Source organism: Dunckerocampus dactyliophorus, chromosome 11 (genome assembly GCF_027744805.1).
Source record: "Dunckerocampus dactyliophorus isolate RoL2022-P2 chromosome 11, RoL_Ddac_1.1, whole genome shotgun sequence".
NCBI classification, from domain to species: Eukaryota; Metazoa; Chordata; class Actinopteri; order Syngnathiformes; family Syngnathidae; genus Dunckerocampus; species Dunckerocampus dactyliophorus.
The window spans coordinates 11,634,422-11,657,123 of record NC_072829.1 but is presented as its reverse complement, the minus strand read 5'-3'; the positions used below and the strand labels follow the sequence as shown (position 1 = coordinate 11,657,123).

At 42.2% G+C, this 22,702-nt stretch overlaps 1 protein-coding gene across 4 annotated transcripts in view; it reads right to left on the bottom strand.

Moving 5' to 3' along the window:
• The window catches only part of drp2 (dystrophin related protein 2), a 310,714-nt gene that overhangs the window by 4,401 nt on the left and 283,611 nt on the right, over positions 1 to 22,702 (bottom strand). For 2 of the 4 annotated variants that reach the window (XM_054791350.1, XM_054791351.1), the window contains 6 exons: positions 13,354 to 13,419; positions 12,190 to 12,336; positions 4,739 to 4,991; positions 2,530 to 2,647; positions 2,375 to 2,461; positions 922 to 1,051 (listed from right to left, as the gene is read on the bottom strand). In XM_054791350.1, the coding sequence (XP_054647325.1) occupies positions 922 to 1,051; positions 2,375 to 2,461; positions 2,530 to 2,647; positions 4,739 to 4,991; positions 12,190 to 12,336; positions 13,354 to 13,419 (801 nt within the window). The remainder of the gene's footprint in view (positions 1 to 921; positions 1,052 to 2,374; positions 2,462 to 2,529; positions 2,648 to 4,738; positions 4,992 to 12,189; positions 12,337 to 13,353; positions 13,420 to 22,702) is intronic. The other 2 variants (XM_054791352.1, XM_054791354.1) reach the window with 2 other exon arrangements.

Genomic DNA, 22,702 nt, shown 5'->3' with positions numbered 1-22,702 from the left:
GCAGAAGACTTGTTTTTTTTTATTTTCTCATGAAGCAGCATGTGATCATTCAGTCATTCAGTTGTGAAATATAATCAGAGATAATTGTATTAAACTAATTTATTCATTTAAAGATGTAGTTTTTAGCCACTTTTTCACTCTACAAAGTAAGTAATAATAATCTAAAATCATTGTATGTACCCTGTTTAGTAATATACTTATTTCATGGCCAAGCCTATGTATTTGTTTTTTGACTGACTTATACTGTACATTTAATGTTGTTTTTATTTATTTAATAGCCTTGCAGATGAAATAGAATATCATTCAATAAATAAAAACGTCATTAAGGTCATGACCTCTCCAAGTCTCAGCCCGGGCTTGCACCTGCTGCAGCCTGGCTCTCTGCTGGAGCTACTTGTGCTATACTTGTGCAGGCCCTGTTCTTCCACGGCCCCCGTCGGTATGTCTTGCTCGCCTAGCTCTGTCTCTGCTGCTGTCTTTGCCTGCTAACGCTAAACCACTTCACCGCTGCAGGCTCCTTATTTATTATTAATTTATTTTCTTGTGTACAATTTACTATTATTATACTGTTATTATTGTTAATTAGGTATAGTTTAATTTCCTTATTTGACTTTGACTTTCAGTTTTAAAGCAGCCTGTTGTGGCACTATTTTATCCTGAAAATGTACCTGAAATTGATGCTATGTTTGAAAAAAAAAAAAATAAATAAAATTACCTCTCAACCGACCTTTCGGTTGCTTCATCAGCACAAACTCGGTGTAACACTTCCTGTACCCGGTACGTCAAAATAAAGCAGGGCAGTAAAACATGCACAGCTACGCCGCACATTCAGTCCATACTTTTCACTCAGAAAACTGGCTTGCTACTTTGGCGTTGCAGCATGTTTTGTAAAGCAGCGCTTTCTCATTAAAAAAATCTCACCCAGTTTCACCTCTTGTTCTTCTGTTTGTACATACTCCGACAGCCATCCATCCAGCCATCCATTTTCTATGCCGCTTATCCTCACTAGGGTCGCAGGGGTATGCTGGAGCCTCTCCGACAGCCAGTCCACCTTAAAAGAACCGTTTTTTTTTTACCTTGGCTTGGTGAGACGCCGTTGCACTGCCCGTTTGTTTCGCCATAATACAGGGTTAGCAAGCAGCATTCGCTATACGCTAACCTGCAAAATAGTGGCATGTACTAGGTAACGCGCTGTTAATGGATTGATTGGCTGTGGAAATAAATACGTGCAAGAGGCTAGACAGTGCTCATCATTGTGTTATATGTTACCGCCTGTTGTTGTTCCGCTCACTCACTCCGCTCAATGTATTCATTGTGATGTGTTTATTTCATTTATAGTTCAGGTTGGATTGTATTTTGTGCGCAGCATGGTTTTGCTTTGCTCAAAGATCAGTGCGTGATTGCGCACGCACGCAGTTTAGGGGGAACTTTGCTACTGATGCGTTGCAATAGTAATCCTGCTCACTTACTTATTATGACCTAAGTATATGAATACATCATTCATGGGTTAAATAAATTAAATCAATAAATTGGTCATGTAATAATTAAATGAGTAAATACATTGGTCAGGAAATTTAAAAAAGAATGAATATGTTATGACAGAAATAAATGAATAAATTGGTCATGAAATAAATGAATACATTGGTGATCAAATAAATAAATCAGTCATTAAATAAATACATAAATAGATTATTAACTTAATATATTATGAAATTAGACTTATTCATGAAATTAATAAATGAATAAAGTGGTTGTGAAATAAATCAGTTATGACATAAATAAACCAACTAATCAGTCATGATATAAATAAATGAATAAATTGGTTATTAAATAAATATGCTGGTCATGAAATTAAAAAATGAATAAATAAGACATTAAATAAATAAGTGTTTAAATCGGTCACAAAATAGTCACAATATAAATAAATGGTTATTAAATAAATACACTAGTCATGAAATAAAAAAAATAATAAATCAGACATTAAATAAATAAATGCATATATCGGTCACAAAATAAATAAATCAGTCATGACACAAATCAATCAATCAATCAGCTGTGAAATAAGTAAATTGCTCAAGAAATAGAAAAATACCCTTTGGCCCATGTATGCTATGCTATGTGTGACGTGGTGCCTGAAATAAGCAAGAAAGAATAAAGAGGCAAAAGAAGCAGGAATTAGGTTTGCAGAAGACTTGGTCTCACTAAGCAGGTTGAGATTATGATAATCCCTTTCTCTGTGGCTGCTTTAGCAAATTGCCTTTTTAAATGGCACTTTGTATACACTATGACACTCTCTTTACAGTTGAACGCCTTTATTTCACTCCTTTTGACACTCTCAGGACTGGAGGTGCAAAAAGGCTCGCATGGAACTGACCTGGTTCGGATGGGAAGACATTTCTCAACTGCTCGATGACCTCCTGGAGCTGCAACACTGTGTCCTGCTCATGCTCCATGTCATCACCTAACACACACATACACACTACTGTACTGCTGGCTGATGCGTCAGCTCCACTTTTGGGCTTCACTAACCTGCTGCTTCTGTGTCGGTGGTGTCTCTGCTGGCCGCCCCCCCTTGCTGACCTCCTCCAGACACAGGAGACGACAAGGTCGAAGGTTCAGACCCATTGGCCTCAGAATCTTCTTTGGGCTGTTCAAAATACAGAATATAATAACTTAAACTAAGGCAAGGCAAGATGGAACTGTTAAGAGCAGTGGTTGTCTGCACGGCTGTCCACTATTGGTGCTATTGCTGCACTAGCAAAAGAGCACTTTAAAGCACTTAATAATCATGCTAAAGCAAACATTGAAACGATTTGTGCACGTTTAAGGATGTCAGTGGTTGCTTGGGGGTTAAAGCCAGGTCATATTGTTTTTTTAAACATTCATTTATTTAAAAAAAGGGAAAAAACAACATTATTTTCAAGTTGAAGAGGATGCTTGCGTCTGAATCATAAAAAAGGCTTAAATAGCACAGAAAAATGGAACTATCGTCAATGTTCATGCGCTACCCAGGCATTGCTTTAAAAAGTGCTGTAAAATAACACACAGGGAGAAGGTCTTACATTGACGCTACCTGCAACCTTCCTCTTGTTGGAAACTCTTGAGTTTTGACTCCAAAGGTTAGTGAGTTCATGATGAGTGTATGTGTGTGCGTGTGTGTGTGTGTGTGTGTGTGTGTGTACAGAACACTCAGACCTTCGCACAGTAAAAAAACACAAACTTTTTTTTACAGATCCTGTTCCTTGAGGAAATGGAAGTGCAATCTCAGTCCAGCAGAAAAGGATTTGAATAGAAGTTTTTAACCAGCTGTGTTCCTCTTCCTACTTCTGCATCTGTTCCTGACTAACACTGCATGAACAGTGCTGCACTAAACAACCTGTTTCTAGTATTGCAACTGTGATTGACAGATCCTTGTCTCCTGTGCTGCCCCAAATCCTTCTGTAATGTTCTATTTCAACTTCCTCCTCTCCTCCAGACATGTGCACAGACATTTTGGAGGGGCAGGTGGCACCCAACGCAAAAATTATTATTATTATTACTACTATTATTACAAATAAATATTTCTATATAAGTAAATAAAATATTTACAAATAAATATATGATTAAATTATAATAAATGTTTAAAGATGACAAAACGGTACACACATTTCTTGAAACCTAATAAGTCACAAATCTGTTTAAATCGGTTAGTGAGAATTCATCCTTCATGAGTCATAATCTCGCCACCTCATGGGTGTGGCATATCAAGATGCTGACGAGACGGCATGATTATTGCACACGGGTGCCTTAGGCTGGCCGCAATAAAAGGCTACTGCAAAATTTGCAGTAAAAATCCATCCATCCATTTCTATGCCGCTTCTCCTCATTAGGGTCACGGGGGTATGCTGGTCGGACTTCGGGCGACAGACAGGCAGGGTACACCCTGGACTGGTCGCCAGCCAATCGCAGGGCAGATATAGACAAGCAATCATTCACACTCACATTCATACCTATGGACAATTTAGAGTCGCCAATTAACCTAACATGCATGTTTTTGGAATGTGGGAGGAAACCGGAGTACCCTGAGAAAACCCACGCACACACGGGGAGAACATGCAAACTCCACACAAAAATGCCCCAAAGGAGAATCAAACCCAGGTCTTCCTGATCTCCAGACTGTGACTGTGTGGCCAACATGCCACATGCCAACCAGACCACCGTGCGGCCCACAGTAAATCATAATAAATTGTTAAATTAATTTTTACATTGTTTTTTTGATTAATTAATAATAATCATTATTAAATATAATTATATGAGTGCTATTAATTACTATAATTATTAATAACTAATAATATAATGTATATATTCATAATAATTATATAATATTGTTAATACTTAATTACATAATTATTAATCATACCTAACACTTCTTTGCATATGGATTTGTTTTCCCTGCATTTTGCATTGATTCATTTAAAAGGAATTTTTAAAAGTAATTCAAAATTACTGTAGTAAGTACATCTTTTTGCTTAAATGATAATACATGTATTTATATAGCGTTTCTTAGAAGTCAAAGACGCTGACATTTTTGGTATTTTAAAAATTATTTGTGAAATGCTAAAAATAATTCATGTGAGGTGTTTCTTGTGGCTTCACCTACTTCTCTTTTAGGGCTGCAGAGAGTTATGCCATTAACAGTTACTAATGGGTAACTGTTACTATTATACTAACCTGGGCCACCATCTAGAGTAAATCCTACCTGGAGGAGAAGCTCTCTGAGCCTGCGTAGCTGTGACTCCAGTTGCTTATTGTGGTCCTCCAGAATCTGCATGCGGGTCTCCAGGCGCGTCTTGTGCTGCCGGAGGACCCGTGCCTCCGCCAGAAGCTCCTCGTCTTGCTGGTCTCCAGTAACGGGTGAACCTGGACCTCCCTCACCAGCCTCGGTCAGCATGGGGAGTGATGCCGCCTCCTCATGTTTCCACTTGAGGCGCCTGTACTCGCCTTGTAGCACCCTGGAGATGATGAAACAATCAGCTTTCAACAACATCAGCAACAGTTTCCATTTATATATGGTCTTCTATCTTTAGTTCTGTGTGTTGTGACACATACTGTACAGTGGTGTACAGAGTGTTTGCCCCCTTCCTGATTTCTTATTTTTTGCATGTTTGTCACACTTTAATGGTTATAATGTTTCATGATCATCAAACAAATTTACATACTAGTCAATGACAACACAACTGAACACAAAATGCAGCTTTTAAATTAAACTTTTTATTATTAAGGGAGAAAAAAAATCCAAACATGGTCCTGCGTGAAAAAGCGATTGACCCCCTGTTCAAACATTACTTAACAGAGATTAGTTGAGATCAGTCTGGAAAAGATTATAAAGCCATTTCTAAAGCTTTGGCAGTCCAGCGAACCACAGTGAGAGCAAATATTGCAAAAACATGCAACAGTGGTTTACCTTCCCAGGAGTGGTCGACCAACAAAAAATACTCCAAGAGCGCAGTGATGACTCATCTGAGAGGTCACAAAAGACACCACAACAACATACAAAGCACTAAAGGCCTAAGAAAGACTGTAAGAAAGACACTGGGCCAAGACCTTTGGGAAAATACTCTGTGGTCTGACAAGACAAAAGTTGAACCTTTTGGACGGTGTGTGTCCCATCTAGTGTTAAAGTAACGGCGCATTTCAGAAAAAGAACATCATTGTCACGCTCTGCTGCATAGTTCCTAGTAACAAAGACCTTTTCTTACTTGGAGTTGTCTCGCCACTGCATCCGGGGATCCTACACCAGACTTCACACACCACGCGTGACAGAATGATCCCACCAGTATCATGGATCCCGCAGAACACGAGCAACTGCAGTTTGCTCTCAAAGCCCAGGGCCAGATGCTAAGCCAACACGACCAGACCCTGGAGGACCTATCGACCCTGGTCCGGGAGATGCATGCACGCATGGCAGGTTCCTCTTTCGCCATCGCGCCAGAAGCGTCCTCACCCCTGGTTTCTGGTCCCCCGGTTCTCCCACCCTCCAGCCCGTTACCACGAGAGCCCAATCTACCTCACCCTACTTGGTATGAGGGGGACTTTGGTGGTGACTACTGTATGGTCATGTGTGACGGCAAGCCGGAGCTTCTCACTAGTTTGCCAGGATTCATGGACGAAATGAGAAGCGCGTTCGATCATCCTGTGAGGGAGCAGGAAGCTGGGTTACGTCTCTTGGCCCTCCACCAGGGCTCCGGCTCTATGGCAGAGCACTCAATCACGTTCCGCATCCTGGCAGTGGAGAGTGGCTGGAACGACAAGGCCCTCCGCTGTGTGTTTTTGGCCAGCCTCAGTTCCCGCATGCAGGACGAGCTGGCTGCCTGCGATGAGACCAGGACGCTCGAGGAACTTATTGCCCTCTCTATCCGGCTGCCTGCGGGAGCGTGTCCCACAGCGGGGGGTGGTTCCCCTCCATGCGGTCGACCAGCCACCGCCTCATCGCCAGGAGTTTCCCCCCGTCCGCCTCCTCTCCCTCACTTGTCCGGGCCCCAGTCGAAGAGGAGATTGCCGAAGAGGAGGTGCCTATGCAGCTGGGAGCCAACTGGTTGTTGGCCATGGAAAGGAGGCGCCGCGTGCTAACGCGGCTGTGTCTTTACTGCGTAGCAGAGGACCACTCTCCCGCTGTCCCAATCGTCCACATCCATGGCGTTCGACTGCTGCCACGTGCGCTCTGTGAGAGGGACAATCTTCACCTCCTCCTCCTCCCTTCAAGTGGAAGGTATGCTGTCCTGGCGGGGGAAATAGGGGCATACTATTAGTGCTCTCATTGACTCTGGCGCCGACAAGAACTTCATAGACAGTGGTCTTGTTAAACACCTTAATATTCCCACTATGCAGGTTGAAACATGCAAGTACGATCGTTCTCTCGACAGACTGCACCTAGCGAGCGTCACGCGGCAGACACGCCCCCTTTCTTTTTTACTTTCTGGTAATCACCATGAGTCCGTTAGTTTTCTTATTATGCCTTCCCGTTTTGCTCCTGTGGTGCTGGGTCTCCTTGGCTTCACAGTCACAATCCTACTATTGATTGGTCCACATTCCAAATGACTAATTGGAGAATTTTTTGTCACTCCCAATGCTTAGGCTCAGCTTCACCTCAGTCTCTCCAACGCTTCCTCACTCGTTCCTCTGGATCTTTCACTCGTTCCTAGGGAATATCACCCCTTTGGGGAGGTGTTCTGGAAGGACCGCGCCATAAGACTCCCCCCCCACCATTGATTTTTTCGCTGGGTTCACCTCTTCCCTCCTCCTGCCTATATAACATTTCTCTATCCGAACAGAGTGCTCTTGAGGAGTATATCTCCACCTCGCTCGCCGCCGGGCACATCGGACCATCTTCTTCCCCCCTGGCGGGGGAGTTTTGTTTTGTTAAAAAAAAGGACGGCTCCCACCAGCCATGTATTGATTTCCGTGCTCTCAATAAGATTATTGTCCGCAATAAGTATCCGCTTCCTCTTCTCTATTCCGCTTCCACGCCGCTCCACAACGCTACTATCTTCACCAAACTGGACTTATGTAATCCTGACCACTTGGTGCGCATTCGCAAGGAGGATGAGCCCTTTGGACTCACTAACGCCCCCGCTGTCTTCCAATGTCTCATTAATGATGTCCTCCGGGATATGTTTGTTTATCTGGATGACATTCTTATTTTTTCCCCCTCTCTCGACCAGCACCATCACCACGTCCGTCTCGTTTTGCAATGATTATTCGAGAATAGGCTTTTCGTTAAACCTCAGAAATGTTCTTTACACTTTTCCTCAGTGTCTTTTCTATGGTTCATTGTGGAGAGGCGCCAACTTCGACCTGACCCTGCCAAGATTCATGCAGTGGTGGACTGGCCCACTCCTACATTTAGAAGCTTTTGCAGAGGTTCCTGGGCTTTGCCAACTTCTACCGCACTTTATTCAAGATTTCAGTAAAGTGGCCGAACCTCTGAACAAGCTAACATCCTCTAAGGGAGGGGTCGCCAACGTGGTGCCCGCGGGTACCAGGTAGCCCCCCACGACCACATGAGGTGCCCGCAAGCCTGCTTTTCATTCAGGTTTTCAGTTAATAATGAAAGAACATTAGAAAGAAATGCATTCTGAAATACAAAATGTGAGTTGTGGACACCACAGCATTTTGTTAATGCTCTGGTAAAACAAGCATATTTGCTTTGTTTGGGTTTAAAATAAGCTCTGAAAATAAATGTTACAAAAATGAGCAGCTCTTGGCCATTTTCATTTTGTAAAAGTAGCTCTCACAAGGAAAAACGTTGGTGACCCCTGCTCTAAGGTGTCTTTTGATTGGTCGTCGGGGGCCGACTTGGCCTTCAAGCGCCTTAAATCCGCTTTCACCTCTGAACCTGTTTTGACCCACCGTGACCCTTCTCTCTCTTTGACCTCTTTGTTGAGGTTGATGTATCCGACACTGTGGTCGGGCTCTCCCAGCGTTCCAGTCACGACCAGAGGCTGCACCCCTGTGCCTTTTTCTCCAGGCGTCTCTCACCCGCTGAACAGAATTATGATGTTGGCAACCGGAAGCTGTTGGCAGTGGTCCTCGTCCTGCAGGAGTGGAGGCACTCGATGGAGGGAGCAAAACATCCTTTTATCATCTTCACGGAGCACAGAAATCTCAACGCCTCAACCCTCGCCAGGCCCGGTGGGCACTGTTCCTCACCAGATTTGATTTCACGCTGACCTACCGTCCTGGTTCACACAAAGGCAAGCCGGACGCCTTGTCTAGGATGTTTGTCTCCCCAGTCAAGGAGTGTTCCCCTGAGACCATCCTTCTTCATTCCCGCATTCTGGGGGGTCTTCAGTGGGAGGTGGAGAAAAGAGTGGCAGAGGCTCTTCGGGACACACCCTCCCCGGCAGGGTGCCCTCCGTTTGGAGGTCTTGACCTGGGCACACTGTTCCAAGATTGCCTGCTACCCGGAGCCAGACGCACGGCCTTCCTCCTTTCTCAGCTCTTCTGGTGGCCCTCCCTCCACACCGACACCAAAAGATTTGTGGGCGCCTGCTCCGTCTGTGCCAGGAACAAGTCATCTAACCAGCCACCAGCAGGGCTGCTTCAATCACTTCACATCCCTTCTCGTCTCTGGTCACACATCACAATGGATTTTGTGACTGGTCTGCCCGCTTCAAGGGTATTCACTACTGTGCTGACTATTGTGGACAGATTCTCAAAATTTAATTCAAAATTTTGTACCCCTCCGCAGACTGACCTCGTCGCTGGAGACGGCCAAACTTCTGGTCCAACGAGTTGATCGACTCCATGGCATACCCTTCGATGTGGTGTCAGACAAAGGCCCCCAGTTCTCCTCAGCCACCTTGAGGTCCTTTTGCAAGTCCTTGGGGGCTTCTGTCAGTCTCTCCTCAGGCTTCCATCCCTAGTCCAATTGCCAGACGAAGCAGGCTAATCAGGACCACTATTCCCCTCCCAGGAGGCAGAGTCTTCTGTCTCGTCGGTGGCCTCCTTTCTTCGCCAGGTCCATCGGGTCTGGCGTGACACATGGGCTGCTCTGTCACGCACCGCAAGGCGCAATCAGAAGATAGCTGATTGTCATCGCAAGCCGGCACTGGATTATCAACCCGGGCAGAGAGGCTGGTTGTCATCCCGGGACCTGCCCCTAGCTGTGGAGTCCAAGAAATTGGCTCCCAAGTTCGTTGGGCCATACAAAGTGGATTGGATGGTGGGACCGGTGTCCGCCAGAATCAAGATCCCCCCCCTCCCTCAAGACGTACCCGGTATTTCATGTGTCCGGCCTGAAACCAGTCGCTGCCAGTGACCTGAGTCCGCCACCAGTGCCTCCTCCCCCTCCTTGTTTGATCACCCTGCCTTTACAGCTAAGAACATCTTGGACGCCAGGAGACGGGGCAGGGGTGTGCAGTACCTCATCGATTGGGAAGGTTAGGGCCCCGAGGATCGTTCTTGGGCAGGGGTCACCAACGTTTTTCCTTGAGAGAGCTACTTTTACAAAATGAAAATGGCCAAGAGCTACTCATTTTTGTAACATTTATTTTCAGAGCTGATTTTAAACCCAAACAAAGCGAATATGCTTGTTTTACCAGAACATTAACAAAATGCTGGTGTCCACAACTCACATTTTGTATTTCAGAATGCATTTCTTTCTACTGTTCTTTCATTATTAACTGAAAACCTGAATGAAAAGCAGGCTTGCGGGCACCTCATGTGGTTGTGGGGGGGGCTACCTGGTGCCCATGGGCACCACGTTGGTGACCCCTGTTCTTGGGTCTCACGGTCGTTCATCCTCGACTCCACTCTCCTTTTGGGAGTTTCCGGACAAACCTGGTAGTCCGTCAGGTGGCGTTCCTTGAGGAGGGGGAGGGATAATGTCACGCTCTGCTGTGACATCTCGGATACTTCATGTTGCATTTGTAGTAGACCCTTTTTTGTATGTCTTGTTACTGCTTTGCTTTTTGTTTCCTTCAGACGCTGGTCCTCCTGAGATGGGCGGAGCTGCCGGATAAGCACAGCTGTATTTCATCTACTCATCTACTTAATCCCCGCAGCTGCTTCTGGAAGGCGTGGGATTATTCCTCGTCTTGGATTTATCATACTATGCGTTGTTTCTCCTTGTCTCACTAGACATTATTACTGTATCTTGTTAAGTGCCTTTTTGCTTTCCTGCCTGCTCATCCTGCAGCCCGCCTGTATCTCAGGTAGTTTTTTGTTTCCTGTTTTTAGAATTGGTTCTTTTCCACGGTGCGTCGGACTGTTTGCACCGTTGTTTTTTGTTCTTCCTATTTTTTGCTACATAGTTCCTAGTAATAAATATCTTTTCTTACCTTGAGTTGTCTCACCACTGCATCTGGGGATCCTACACCAGACTTCCCGCACCACGCATGACAATCATACCAACTGTGAAATATGGTGTCAGTAGTGTGAAACATGAAACATTAACTCTGCTGTCTACCAAGAATTCCTGAAGGAGAATGTCCGGCAATCTGTTCCTGACCTCAAGCTGAAACCAACTTGGGTTCTGCAGTGGGACAACGATCCAAAACACACCAGCAAGTCCACCTCTGAATGGCTGATGAAAAACAAAATGAAGACTTTGGAGTGGCCGAGTGAAACTCCTGACCTGAATCCTATTGAGAAGCCGTGCCATGACCTTAAAAAGGCTCTTACAAAAATTCCTCCACAACGCCGTGAGAGACAAGCCTTGATTGCAGTTGTTGCTGCTAAGAGTGGCCGAACCAGTTTTTAGATTTTTAGATTTAATCACGTTTTCACACAGGGCCATCCATGTAGGTTTGGATTTTTTTTTCTCCCTTAATAATAAAAAATTCAATTTAAAAACTGCATTTTGTGTTCAGTTGTGCTGTCATTGACTAATATTTAAATTTGATGATCTGAAACATTTAAGTGTGACAAACATGCAAAAAAACAACAATCGGGAAGGGGGCAAAATTTTTTTCACACCACTGTATCACACTATGCAGCGTGGAGCATTGAAGACATTCAAGATCAGAAAATCAAGATGCTTTAAGTCTGTCAAAGTAGCAACTAAGTACAATATATCACTGGCATAGTCCCTGTGGTTGTTCCTGTACAAAGTGATGCATCATGAGGGACCTGCAGGCAGAAAGAAATGAGAAATAGAAGCAAAGCTGCTACCAGGAAAATCAGAAGAGGTAGACGGGCTACTGTTGTGGACATAATCCACACAAAGACAAAACTCAACTCTGAACCCTGAACTCACTTCCTATCTGCTCCCCCAATCAGCTCTCCAGAACACATTTACAGCAACACATATGACCACAAGTCTTATTTATGTCTTAAATGGCTTATTTTCTCAGATTGTATCTACTACATTGGGTAATACTCAAGGGGACTATAGGGGTGTTATTTCATGTCTAGAGGGCTCTAATATATACATACATAACATAAATACAATTTAGAAGGTCATAAACAGTTTTCTATGCTGAGACTATGAAAATATTCTATTTATATATAAGGAATTCTACTTTGCGGAAATTCACTTATCACGATCTGGACTGGAACCAATTAACCGCGATAAACGCAATTTATTGACCACACAACTGGCAACTATAAAAGACACAGTGGTTCATTCAGCATTAACAACACCAAATTATCGATATACTGTTAGCCTTACTGCTGGTTGTCATGAGAATGGAAATTTGTTCTCCTCACCTGTTTTCATTCTCCAGACGGGCCAAGGTGCGCTGAAGCTGCTCTTTGTCCTGGTGTTCCAGGTGGGCCAGTAGCATGTGCTGCCCGCAGGGCGAGTCGTGGTCCAGGGCCGGGCTGGGATGACGCAGGAGGTACTGATCTTCATCTCTGAGTCACCCCACACAGAAAACAGCACACTGAGCTACCAGCAGCACCAAGCCGATGCATGATAGCGCAACACAGGCAAAAAACCCCACAGCCAGGCAGAAGCCAGCCAGCAAAAAACATATCTTGGATCACATGAACAAAAAGTTGTAGGGTCGTGCAATGAGTGAGCTGCATCAATACCTCTCTGACAGTGTCAATCAAAAGTGTACATTAGCATAAATCTAATTATTCCTGGGGTTATTTACTTAAATCACAAAGAGGACGATAACTATATATTGCACAACATAAAATCAATAGAACTAATGTTGTAATAGCAGTAAGCAGCAATAATACCTGATGATTTAATTGTAAACAACAGTATATAACACGCATGAGTGGCAACATTTTAAAGCATACAGCGGTAGATAAATCTGATGGATGATGACCACTCATGATACTCGTAGTAGTATGTAGCTACTGCCATCTTGTGGATTTAATAATAAAAAAAAAACTAACAGGAGGTTGCTTACAGCCACAGGTATTGATGTTTTTTGATATTGTGCAAATTCATAACCACAGCAGTGGAGCATTTGAGGTATTAGTTTTGACATACTTCTTGTGTTGGAAATCTTATAGCACGTATTTTGCTGACTCTTGGAAAGATATACTGAACATAAAATTCATGATTTAGCAGAGACGATGCTTCAAGATCAGAGCACCATTTCCACAACCATTGCAACAAAACGCTTGACCGCTCACCCACAGGTCAACCAAATAAAACATGGATAAATACATGATCACTAGCCACATAAACTCCTCACTCACAGTTTTATCAACTGTATGCGACATGCAGATTTGCAGTGTGTCATTGTCATTATGTGGCTCACAGATTACTCAAAGCTCAAACATGCAAGTAGAGCACGCAAATACAGCAATACAATGTAGGTAACAAGATGAAATACAATACACACACAATCATCATGCAAGTCAGCGGAGGTAATAAGAGTGTTTGTAGCATAGGAATGGCAGCCTACTCACAGGCTTTCATCAGGAGAAAGGCTGTCTGTGAAGAATGAACAATTCTGGTTCTCCATCTCCGCCAGCCTACACATATTTACCCATGGAGGTATAACAAACAGCCACACAAAAGCGGGAGAAAGAATATCTCAGATCAAATACAAGAAGGATCAAAATCAACAGACTGATATGCTACTACACCGGGGAGCTACATTTTCAAACACAAGACTGAAAATAATAGGTGATGTTTTTTAAAGCACTGTGGATAACTTTACCTCTCATGGTCTGCAACTAAACAAAAAAGCTGTCCATAAACTTGACAAGACTGCAGAGTGACAGGAATTGAAAAAAACCCAATCTGCCTGAGAGTAGAGCTACAAAAATGTCAACAAGGAAGGGTGATAAAATTCTCATAAAATATTGTACGTCGTCTACCAGGAGGCAGACAATAAAACAAGCGTGGTGGTGTGTCAGTGTGTTTCAGCACCTGGGACTGCACTTCAAAGTATCAATAAGCAGACCCACCAGGATTTTATGATGTTGCAATCGTGCCAATTCACGAGACTTCACCCAATCCATGAGAATTATAAACCTCAAACATCACAACCTTTGGTGTAACTTTGTGAAAAAGTTCACAATCACAAAAAACGTTAAATCCTGAGAGGAACTGAAGGTAAAGCTCACAATTGCTGTTTTATTCAAACAAACGGTAACTGATTGCAGGTTTGGTATTTCATTGACTTTTAATCCCAACTACCGCATCAAATATTACTTCAAATCAACAGAATTCTTTCTTTGGGACAACCTGAAAGATAAACTTTGAAAATTTGTGATGAAGCGTTTCACAGACCCGTTTGACCTTTGAATAGGATGCCTTTCACGACAAAGAAGAATAGTCCACAAATCCTGGAATTAGTGATTTCATTAGACTATAGCTGACCTGAATATAAGACAACCCTTCTTTAAAAAAAAAAAAAAATAATAAAATAAAATAAAATAAGAGACCACAAATACAGTTTTTAAATCCAAAAAGACATTGCTTTGGTGTTTTCCAGTTTTACTCCATTGCATCGGAGCAAAATTCACTCTAAAAGATTCATGAAGATGAGTTTCTCATTGTGCTAAAGTAAGTAAAGTAGTGAAGTACTAAACAGACACATCTGACCACCAAAATCAACTGTATGCTTGTTTTAATGTAAAACAATAACCCCTAAAAGTTGAAGAGTCTATGTGCCTTTGTTTTCACCCGCTCCATTCCCAAGTGCGCCTTCAGACACATTAAACTAAGTATGTGTTGATAGACTGGGTCCCAGGGTGGCAACTAGCCGACCTCGCAAACAATCAAACGCTCGCTTTATCACAAGAGCTTGTGTTTGTGCTTCCTGTTTTAATTACCGCCCAGGAGAACATCATTAACATCAAATTAACTGAAGCGTAATCTTCACCCAGCACAGCCTCGATGCCACTTAATTGCGCCAAAATGTGTTTTATTTTCACTTTGGCCACCTCGATGCACGGTGCTCACTCCTCTACTGTTGTCTATTAAAAAACGTTGTAGCAGGAAGACATGGCAAAGTACTGTATATCATTGGAGTGTAACGGCACGCAATAATCACGGTGTGGAAAATGTGGCTCATTTTCGGTACGTAAAACTGCTTAGGACAAAAGGTGTCCAAACTTCTTCCAATGTCATATACTGAAAAATTAAAGGATGTGGGGTACATGAAGATGTAGAATCCAAGCCAAAGTAGGGTAAACTATTTGAAGAAAACATTGCCATTTTAGTTTTAGAGCTATAGGTGACAAAGCGAAGAGTTGTTTATGTCAGTTCTATTTATATATACCTTATTTACAAATAATTGTTACCTTTCACGCTTTCATTCTGTTCTTTTATTTTGTAGTGCTGCCTTCCACTTGCAGTTACCTGTGTTTTCACAAATGATTTTTTTCCCCATTAAATACATTTTCAGAATATGAGGGCCAATAGAAAACAAGCTGCGGGCTAAATGTGGCCCACAGAACACCCCTGGTTTAGCATTAACGTCCTTTTTGTCATGATTCAGCCTAAGCCAGTGTTTGGATCCCAAATGCAGAGAGGACACAATCCGTTGTGAACAAAAGTTTAATACAAAAAGAGACCTCCACAGGAGTAAAAAGGCATACAAAAAGAATACTAATTGTGCAAATCCAACAACAAATATACAGGGCTAAGCCACAAAAGAAAAAACACAAAACACTGCTAGTAAAAAATACTAGCAGGGAAAAGTACAAGGGAGTAACTAAAAGCGCTGCTGAGAAACCAAGCAGGTTAACCAACAATGAAGCACAAAAACAAGTAATAACAACAAGTAAGCCAAGCAGGGAAAAAATACTCACAGTCAGTGGCGGTTCTAGCTATGGGCCCCATGGGCAATTGCCCAGGCCGGCATTCTCTAGGGGGCGCCGCGAGGGGGGAAAGAACAAAAAACCTATTTACTAATGCTCAGCGCCCTCTACAGACGTGATACTCGCGCCCCCAACTAGTAGCAACTCGCAACTCATAGCAACTCGCTGCTCAAACGTGATCAAACGTCCACCACGTGATATGGATCAATCCAAAGAAGCAGTGAGAGGGTGGGTACCGCTGGGCCTCAGTCCTCAGGTTAATTACAGTACAAGGTAAAAAAATGTAAATTACTACAGTATTTGCTAAAAAATATAACATATTTAATTGCTAATATTATTTTTCTTAATTATATCGGCGACCAGGAGTCTCAAACATGTTATTTCACTACGAAAATGTGAAATAAAAAGGAGGGAATTGTAAGTATGAGTTGGTTTAGCCTTGACTGCTAGTTGGATGACGGTGGGAGATGATAATAAAAGTGCCGTTAATTTGTGTCAACAAAACATGGAAAAAACAAAGTCAAAGCCTCAGGTGCACAATTTAGAAAGAAGAGGAAAGAAGGGGAGAAACGGGTCAAAGTGAAACGTATGGAGGTACAGCATCACTTTATTTACACCACATTTTTTGTCCATAAAAAAGAATCTTACCCCCAGTGGTGACGAAGAGAGACGAATGAGGTGTGACAGGACTGAATGGAAGTGTTGCGCCTCTGCGGGATCCATATTGGCGTAAGCCAGTGTTTGGGTCCCAAATGCAGAGAGGACACCATCCGTAGTGAACAAAAGGTTTAATACAAAAAGAGACCTCCACAAGAGTAAAATGGCATCCTAAAAGAATACAAAACAGTCCAACAACAAAAATACAGGGCTAAGCCACAAAAGGAAAAACACAAACGCTGCTTTAAAAAAAGTAATAGCAGGGAAAAACTACAATACAAGGAAGAAACTAAAAGCGCTGCTGAAAAACCAAGCAGGTAAGTAACACTAGCAATGAAGCACAAAACACGCCACTACTGGAGTAAGCCAAGCAGGGAAAAAATACTCACAGTAACAGGTAAAGCAATGACCAGAAAGCTAATCACACACCGAGGGAATACACAAGTGTCTGAGTACAGGCAAGGAGCGAGGAACAATCTGGCAACGAGAGAGGAAAACAGCCACACTTTACCGTAAGGGAGAGAGTTTTCAAGATTCTCCTTGGCAATATTGCTAGCCGTCGCGCTCTGTGTGAGTTTGGAATCTCAGTTGTGTTTATTGCTTAGTTCTGGTTTCTGCCTTTATTGTGCCTGTGTTGTTCCGTTCTGTTTTATGAGGCATTTACTTTCTTAATTATGCGCACCTGCCTAATTTAAGTTTCCTTTATTTAGTTCAGCCGGTGGTGACATTCTTTGTTGGGGCATTGAACATTTCGCCAGGCAGTATTACATGTAATCATGTCCTGTGCCTTACTCAGTGTGTACCGTGTGGGACCTCGGTACGCCTCTCTACCGACTGTTCCGTACCGTTACACCCCTACTATAGAAAAGTGTGATTATACAGTATAACAGGTTGGGTTCCACCTTAAAGGAAAACTGCACTCTTAAAAATATTTTTTTCCCATCATCCCCAATCTTTAAGTAAGACGTGAACTTTTCTGTGCGATCTAAAGATATCAACGCAGATAAAAAGATGCAGCTAAGAATGCACGTAATGGGAAACACTTAATCCGCCTCTCAAGCCTTCTGAAAAAAACTCCAAAAAGCAATGAAAGCAACAATACTTAATTTACATATAATGTGCATATTAACCAAGCAACACTGTTATTATTATTATTATTATTATTATTATTATTATTATTAGCATTATTATGCCAATCGAATTGCATTGCTGCCACACCACACAATTCGCTGTTTCTCCATTAGATGTCACTGTTGCTACAATTCCTTACAGTCTTCTTTGGTGATTGGATTTGCATGGCAGCACCATCAAGCATTCCATTGTAAGCAGCAGGCAATTTAGTCCAAGCGCCATTTTGAGAGCATCACTGCAAGTGTTTTTTATATGAGCACACCTTTCTCTGCAACTTCTGGAGTAATCCTTGGTAAAACACAGTGTTTAAGTAAGTAAGTGTTTAAATATGTTGTGGATTTAACTTTTATTGCTGTAACCTTATGTTTATGTTTATGGTCATCTCTGTAAGATGTTTTATCTGCTGAGAGTTAGCTAGTTTGGACTTATGCTAACTGGGTCATGCACTGGTATTGTAATACATACTGTACATGCTTGTTTGGTGGTACACATTTATTAACTTGCATGCTAATGTTAATTTTGTACATGAATTACGGTATTTCTTGTATCAGTTTTGCAGTTGTACAAAAATAATATAAAAGTAAATGGTCTTCAGACAAGGAGCCTGTCTCATCATTGCAGGAGCCATTGAAAACATTTTTAGCGCGCTGCATAAGTTGAGAGAGAAACACTTAACCAAGGGCAGAATTCAATCCACAAGGCATTTATCAGACAAGAGAGGAAGAATTGTCAGATCCTTGTGTGTGGATGTCTTACAAGCTCATGTGTACTTTGTTTTTTTCCGCACCAATATAATTGGGCGGGAAAGGAAACAGACGAGACAACAGGTTGTGTCCCACAGAGTTCTGAGAGGGGTATTTTCTTCACATCCATCCTTGAAAAGATGTTGTGTATGTACAGTGTAAGTGCTGCTGATGAAAGAAGTGAACTTTGTTCCTTTTGCTATATGATATGAGGAGGTGGGAGAAGGAAGCTGTCGCAGTGGCTAAGACGCGGAATGACTTCCTGTTTTTTAAAATTGGCATATTTCCTGTTTTTTTTTTTTTAACTCGCATAAACACTCAGCAGCCACAACATTAGGCACATCTGAGCAATCCAAGGGGATAAATTATCAGCACATATCAGCAGATAAGAGAAAGTAAAAGATGAGAGTGCCGCAAAGTGTCAATACAGACTATTGCTACAATAACAGCTGTCTAATCCTATTATGATGCTCCTTAGATCACACTGCAAGTTAAGCCAACAAGATATCAGCTTTATTTGTCATGTGAGCATGTTCTCCTCTCTGGTAGAAAAGATATTTTATGATATTTTTGGTAACAGGTTATTGTTTGCTTTGTGCATAATTTTAGCTGTTTGAAAATTTACTATATCAGCAAATTTTTATATTTGTGATTTTAGAAATAAAAGATGTATATGTTTGTAAGTAAGATTGTTGTTAACTTATTTTTGTTTGTCTTGTGTTTTTTCAGCTTCTTTAGTTTGCTGAATGATACAGTTCCTATATAATTTATTTTTCTTTTTAGCTTTTTTTTAGTCCTTTTGTCATCCATGGATGATTATTTTTCATTGATATGGCTGATTATTGGACACTTCTCTCAAGGGACAGTCCTTATCATATAAATTCATGTAAATGTTCAAAAAGTGTTCATATGCTTCATCCACATCATTTGCACTGTACACACTCTCCCTTCTTTGTTCTTGTAGATCTTTCTTAAAAGCTTGACACTGTCCTTTGTGTGTAGTCTTTGGAAAGTCTTATTGTCCTCCATCTTTTTTTTTTGTAGTATTTGTTGGAAGATGGTCACTGATGTCGTTGATTAGCAAACCACTAGTTGTGTTGTTATCAAAGTCATTGGTGAATATACTGTATTATCAATTAGGGTAGCACAGTGGTCTGTTATTCTGCTTGGTCTGGTGATTTTATAACAATCATCTATTACCTTGTTTTTGTGTGGATTCAGATGATTATTATTGAAGTCTCCACATACGAAGATTATTTTTTGACTGATGTCTGTGAAGGTTGTTTTAATCCAATCCTCAAACATTTAAATCCTTGACCTTGGAGTTCTATATCAACAACTTATTAATAAATCTTAGCTTTTTTCATTACAGATTTCAATCGTTATGCATTCCAAAATGTTCAATAGCAAATGACATGCTCTTTACTATTTTGTTTGTCAACGTATATAGCCACGACCCCTCTGCTTGTATTATTCCTGTTAATGCAGATCATTTCATAACCATCCAGCTCAAAGTCCATGCCTTTGTGGACTTTAATCCAAGTTTCCGAGATGGCAAGTACCTTGAATTGATTCAAATATTGTCTGATGTTGTTATAGTTCGCATACATGATTCTGCTGTTTATGTGGATAATTGACAACTTATTACTGATATTAATGTTGTTGTATTGCTCCTCCGTGTAGTAACAGCAGTCATTTCTGATATTAGAAAAAACAAATTGTGTCCGAAACTATGTCAATTCTATTTCTTTGTGATCTGTGAACCAAAAGGTGTCTTCTTGTGGCATACTGATGTCCATCTTGTCATGTTGATATCATCTTTAGAATGTATCCAGATCCTTAATGTCTTTGACAAGCACTCTGGCCTCTACTCCTCCGTTTAACTTGATGAAAATTTTGCAGTTAGCACGCCAAGTACCTTGGATCCTTCCCTGGTTCCTCAGGGAATCCCCCTCCGCCCCTTGCTTACCTTTCATTCCTTTATGGCAGCACCCTGTTGTATAACACCTTTGACGGCTTTGATGATGGCATCCCTTAAAGGCCCACCAAGAGGAGGAGACGTCACCAGATATTTAACAACCCTCTAGTGGTAACACTGGCTCTCGTCAATGTTCAAGTAAGATTGTTTCTTCGGGTTTTTGCTACTCCTTTTGACCACCTGTTTTTCATGCACTTTTGCAGTGGAATTCATCTTCTTCCCTGCCTGGCCCTGCTGCTGCGTTCGTTGCACAGCCGCCCTTGCACTGCCCTCCGAGGGTTTCCCCCTTCCTCAGTCATAAAGCCTCCGTTGGTAGCTTTTAGATAGTGCAACTTGTGCGTGATGTTGTACGTTTCACTCACTGGGGACACACCGTGTGTGGGCATTGTACAAGGCTTGTGAAGCCCACTCACTTCGATTGCAAGATGGGTGTACTGGTTTCCTACGGCACCTATGCTATCGTGACCTGGAGAGACGGAGTGTTGGCTGGGAGAAGCCAACCGCTGTGGCCGGAAAAAGGCGCATTAATGACGGATACACTATGTGAGCAGCCGGCGTGCGTCCACGGAGGTCAGGAGAACCAGAGTGTATAGCTGGAGGAGTCGCCCGCTGCGGGAGGAGCCGCAGCCGTGGCCGGGCAATGTGCACAATGTTCAGGGTACTTCTGAATTTACGACACACTCACTCACTCCTCTGCCTTGCCCTCGCGACATGGCTGTGTGCTGTCTGCAGAATTGAAAATCCGTGCGGGCAATGTGCGTGTCTCTTGCGATTTTCCCCATTTTTGCATGTAGCCAGCACGTAGCAGCATGTAGGTCGGGATGTAAACACAAGTAAACTCTGAGCATCAATAAACGCTCATCTTCTACTCACTCTAGGGTGTCTGCATTTTGGAGTTCAGCCCACAACCCCGGAGCCCCTCCCTGACAAAGACAAGTAGAAAACTCCTCAGATGCAAAAGAGTTTATATACAATGTTAAGAAATTAATAAAATGTCAGTGTTTCCCATAACTTTATTTATTTGTGGTGTCTCGCCACAAATAAATTTGGACCGCCACAAAGAGATTTGGCACTACCTGTTCACCCTCACTCATAAACACATTACAGTGGTACCTCCACTTTATGTCCACCCCGGTTAGCGTGTTTTCCGGTTAACATCCAAAATTTATGATTAAATTTTGTCTTATTTTGTGTTCGCCCGCCTGGTTAGCGTGCAATATGGTGCACATAACAAACTTGTATTTGTACGTGGTTTGTTTAGGCAGCCATGTTGGATCACGCGGCCAAGACGAAATCTTGCGATACTTAGTTCACTTTACTACAGCAGCCTGTACAAGGTACATACATGTAACTTCTAAAACTCTTTTGTAAAAATGTTTTGTATGCTCTTAACTACGAAAATATTCAGTTTCTTAATAATGAATCCTACTTTACAGAAATAGACTAATTGCTGTTGGGTCTGAGAGAAAGAATGATATGGTTCTTGTCAAAATGTGATTGATTGATGTGTCAAATTGATTTACGACCGTATCAAATTGATGAGTCTCGGCCATAGGTGGTGACGTCATAACCATGCGCCATCTGTCAAGATCAAAGTACCGGAAGTGCGGATCAAGTAATGTAAAAAAAAAAAATAAATAAAGTAAAAATAAATATATATATTCATTCCTAAATCACTTGACAGCCCCTCCCCTTTTCAGCCATCTCTGTGCACATGCGTGTGTGTGCGACTAGTCGACCACTCTCTCTTACCCCCCTTTCCTCTTACCCCCACCCTTTCTTGTGTCTTCTGTCTGTGGGTGGAGTTTTTTTGCTCCCATGCCTGCATGCATGCAGCTTGTTGTTCATGATTATGTCCATTAACATTATTATAATCGTGTTTAAAATTTAAAAATTCATGCAATATCAGAATTACCTTATAGATCATGTCCTCCATCCGTCGGCCCATCGCGCATGTTGAGCATAAACTGAGCTGGAATGGGTATCAATGTGTCTTAAGTCCACTCCCAGATCCTCTCACCTCACATCTTGTGGTATGTCAGGCATCAAAGTGATTGATCATGGTCGGTCATGAAAACTCGGCGGATAAAAAAAAACTTATGACATCCATAACTTGGATGTTATGTGGACATTATACATCAGGTATGAAAGCGACTGATCACAGTCGGTTATGGGACCTTGGCGGTTAAAAACCTATGAGAGGTCCGACTGAAAGCCTCGGATGTCATGCAGACATCATAGGACCTTTGAGGTCCATATACCATGATATATCGGTGAGAAACATACTGTACATGTTCAAAACCAGCAGCTTGACCCTTCGGCAAACTCCATCTGTAGAGGGGTTCGGGGACAAGTTAGACATGCATGGACATATCCTAATTTTATTTTTTTTAATAAAAATTTTGTAAAATATTACAATTTTCCTTTCCCCTGAACTTTCTCGTTGTGGGACCAATAAAGGCTTATCTTATTATTC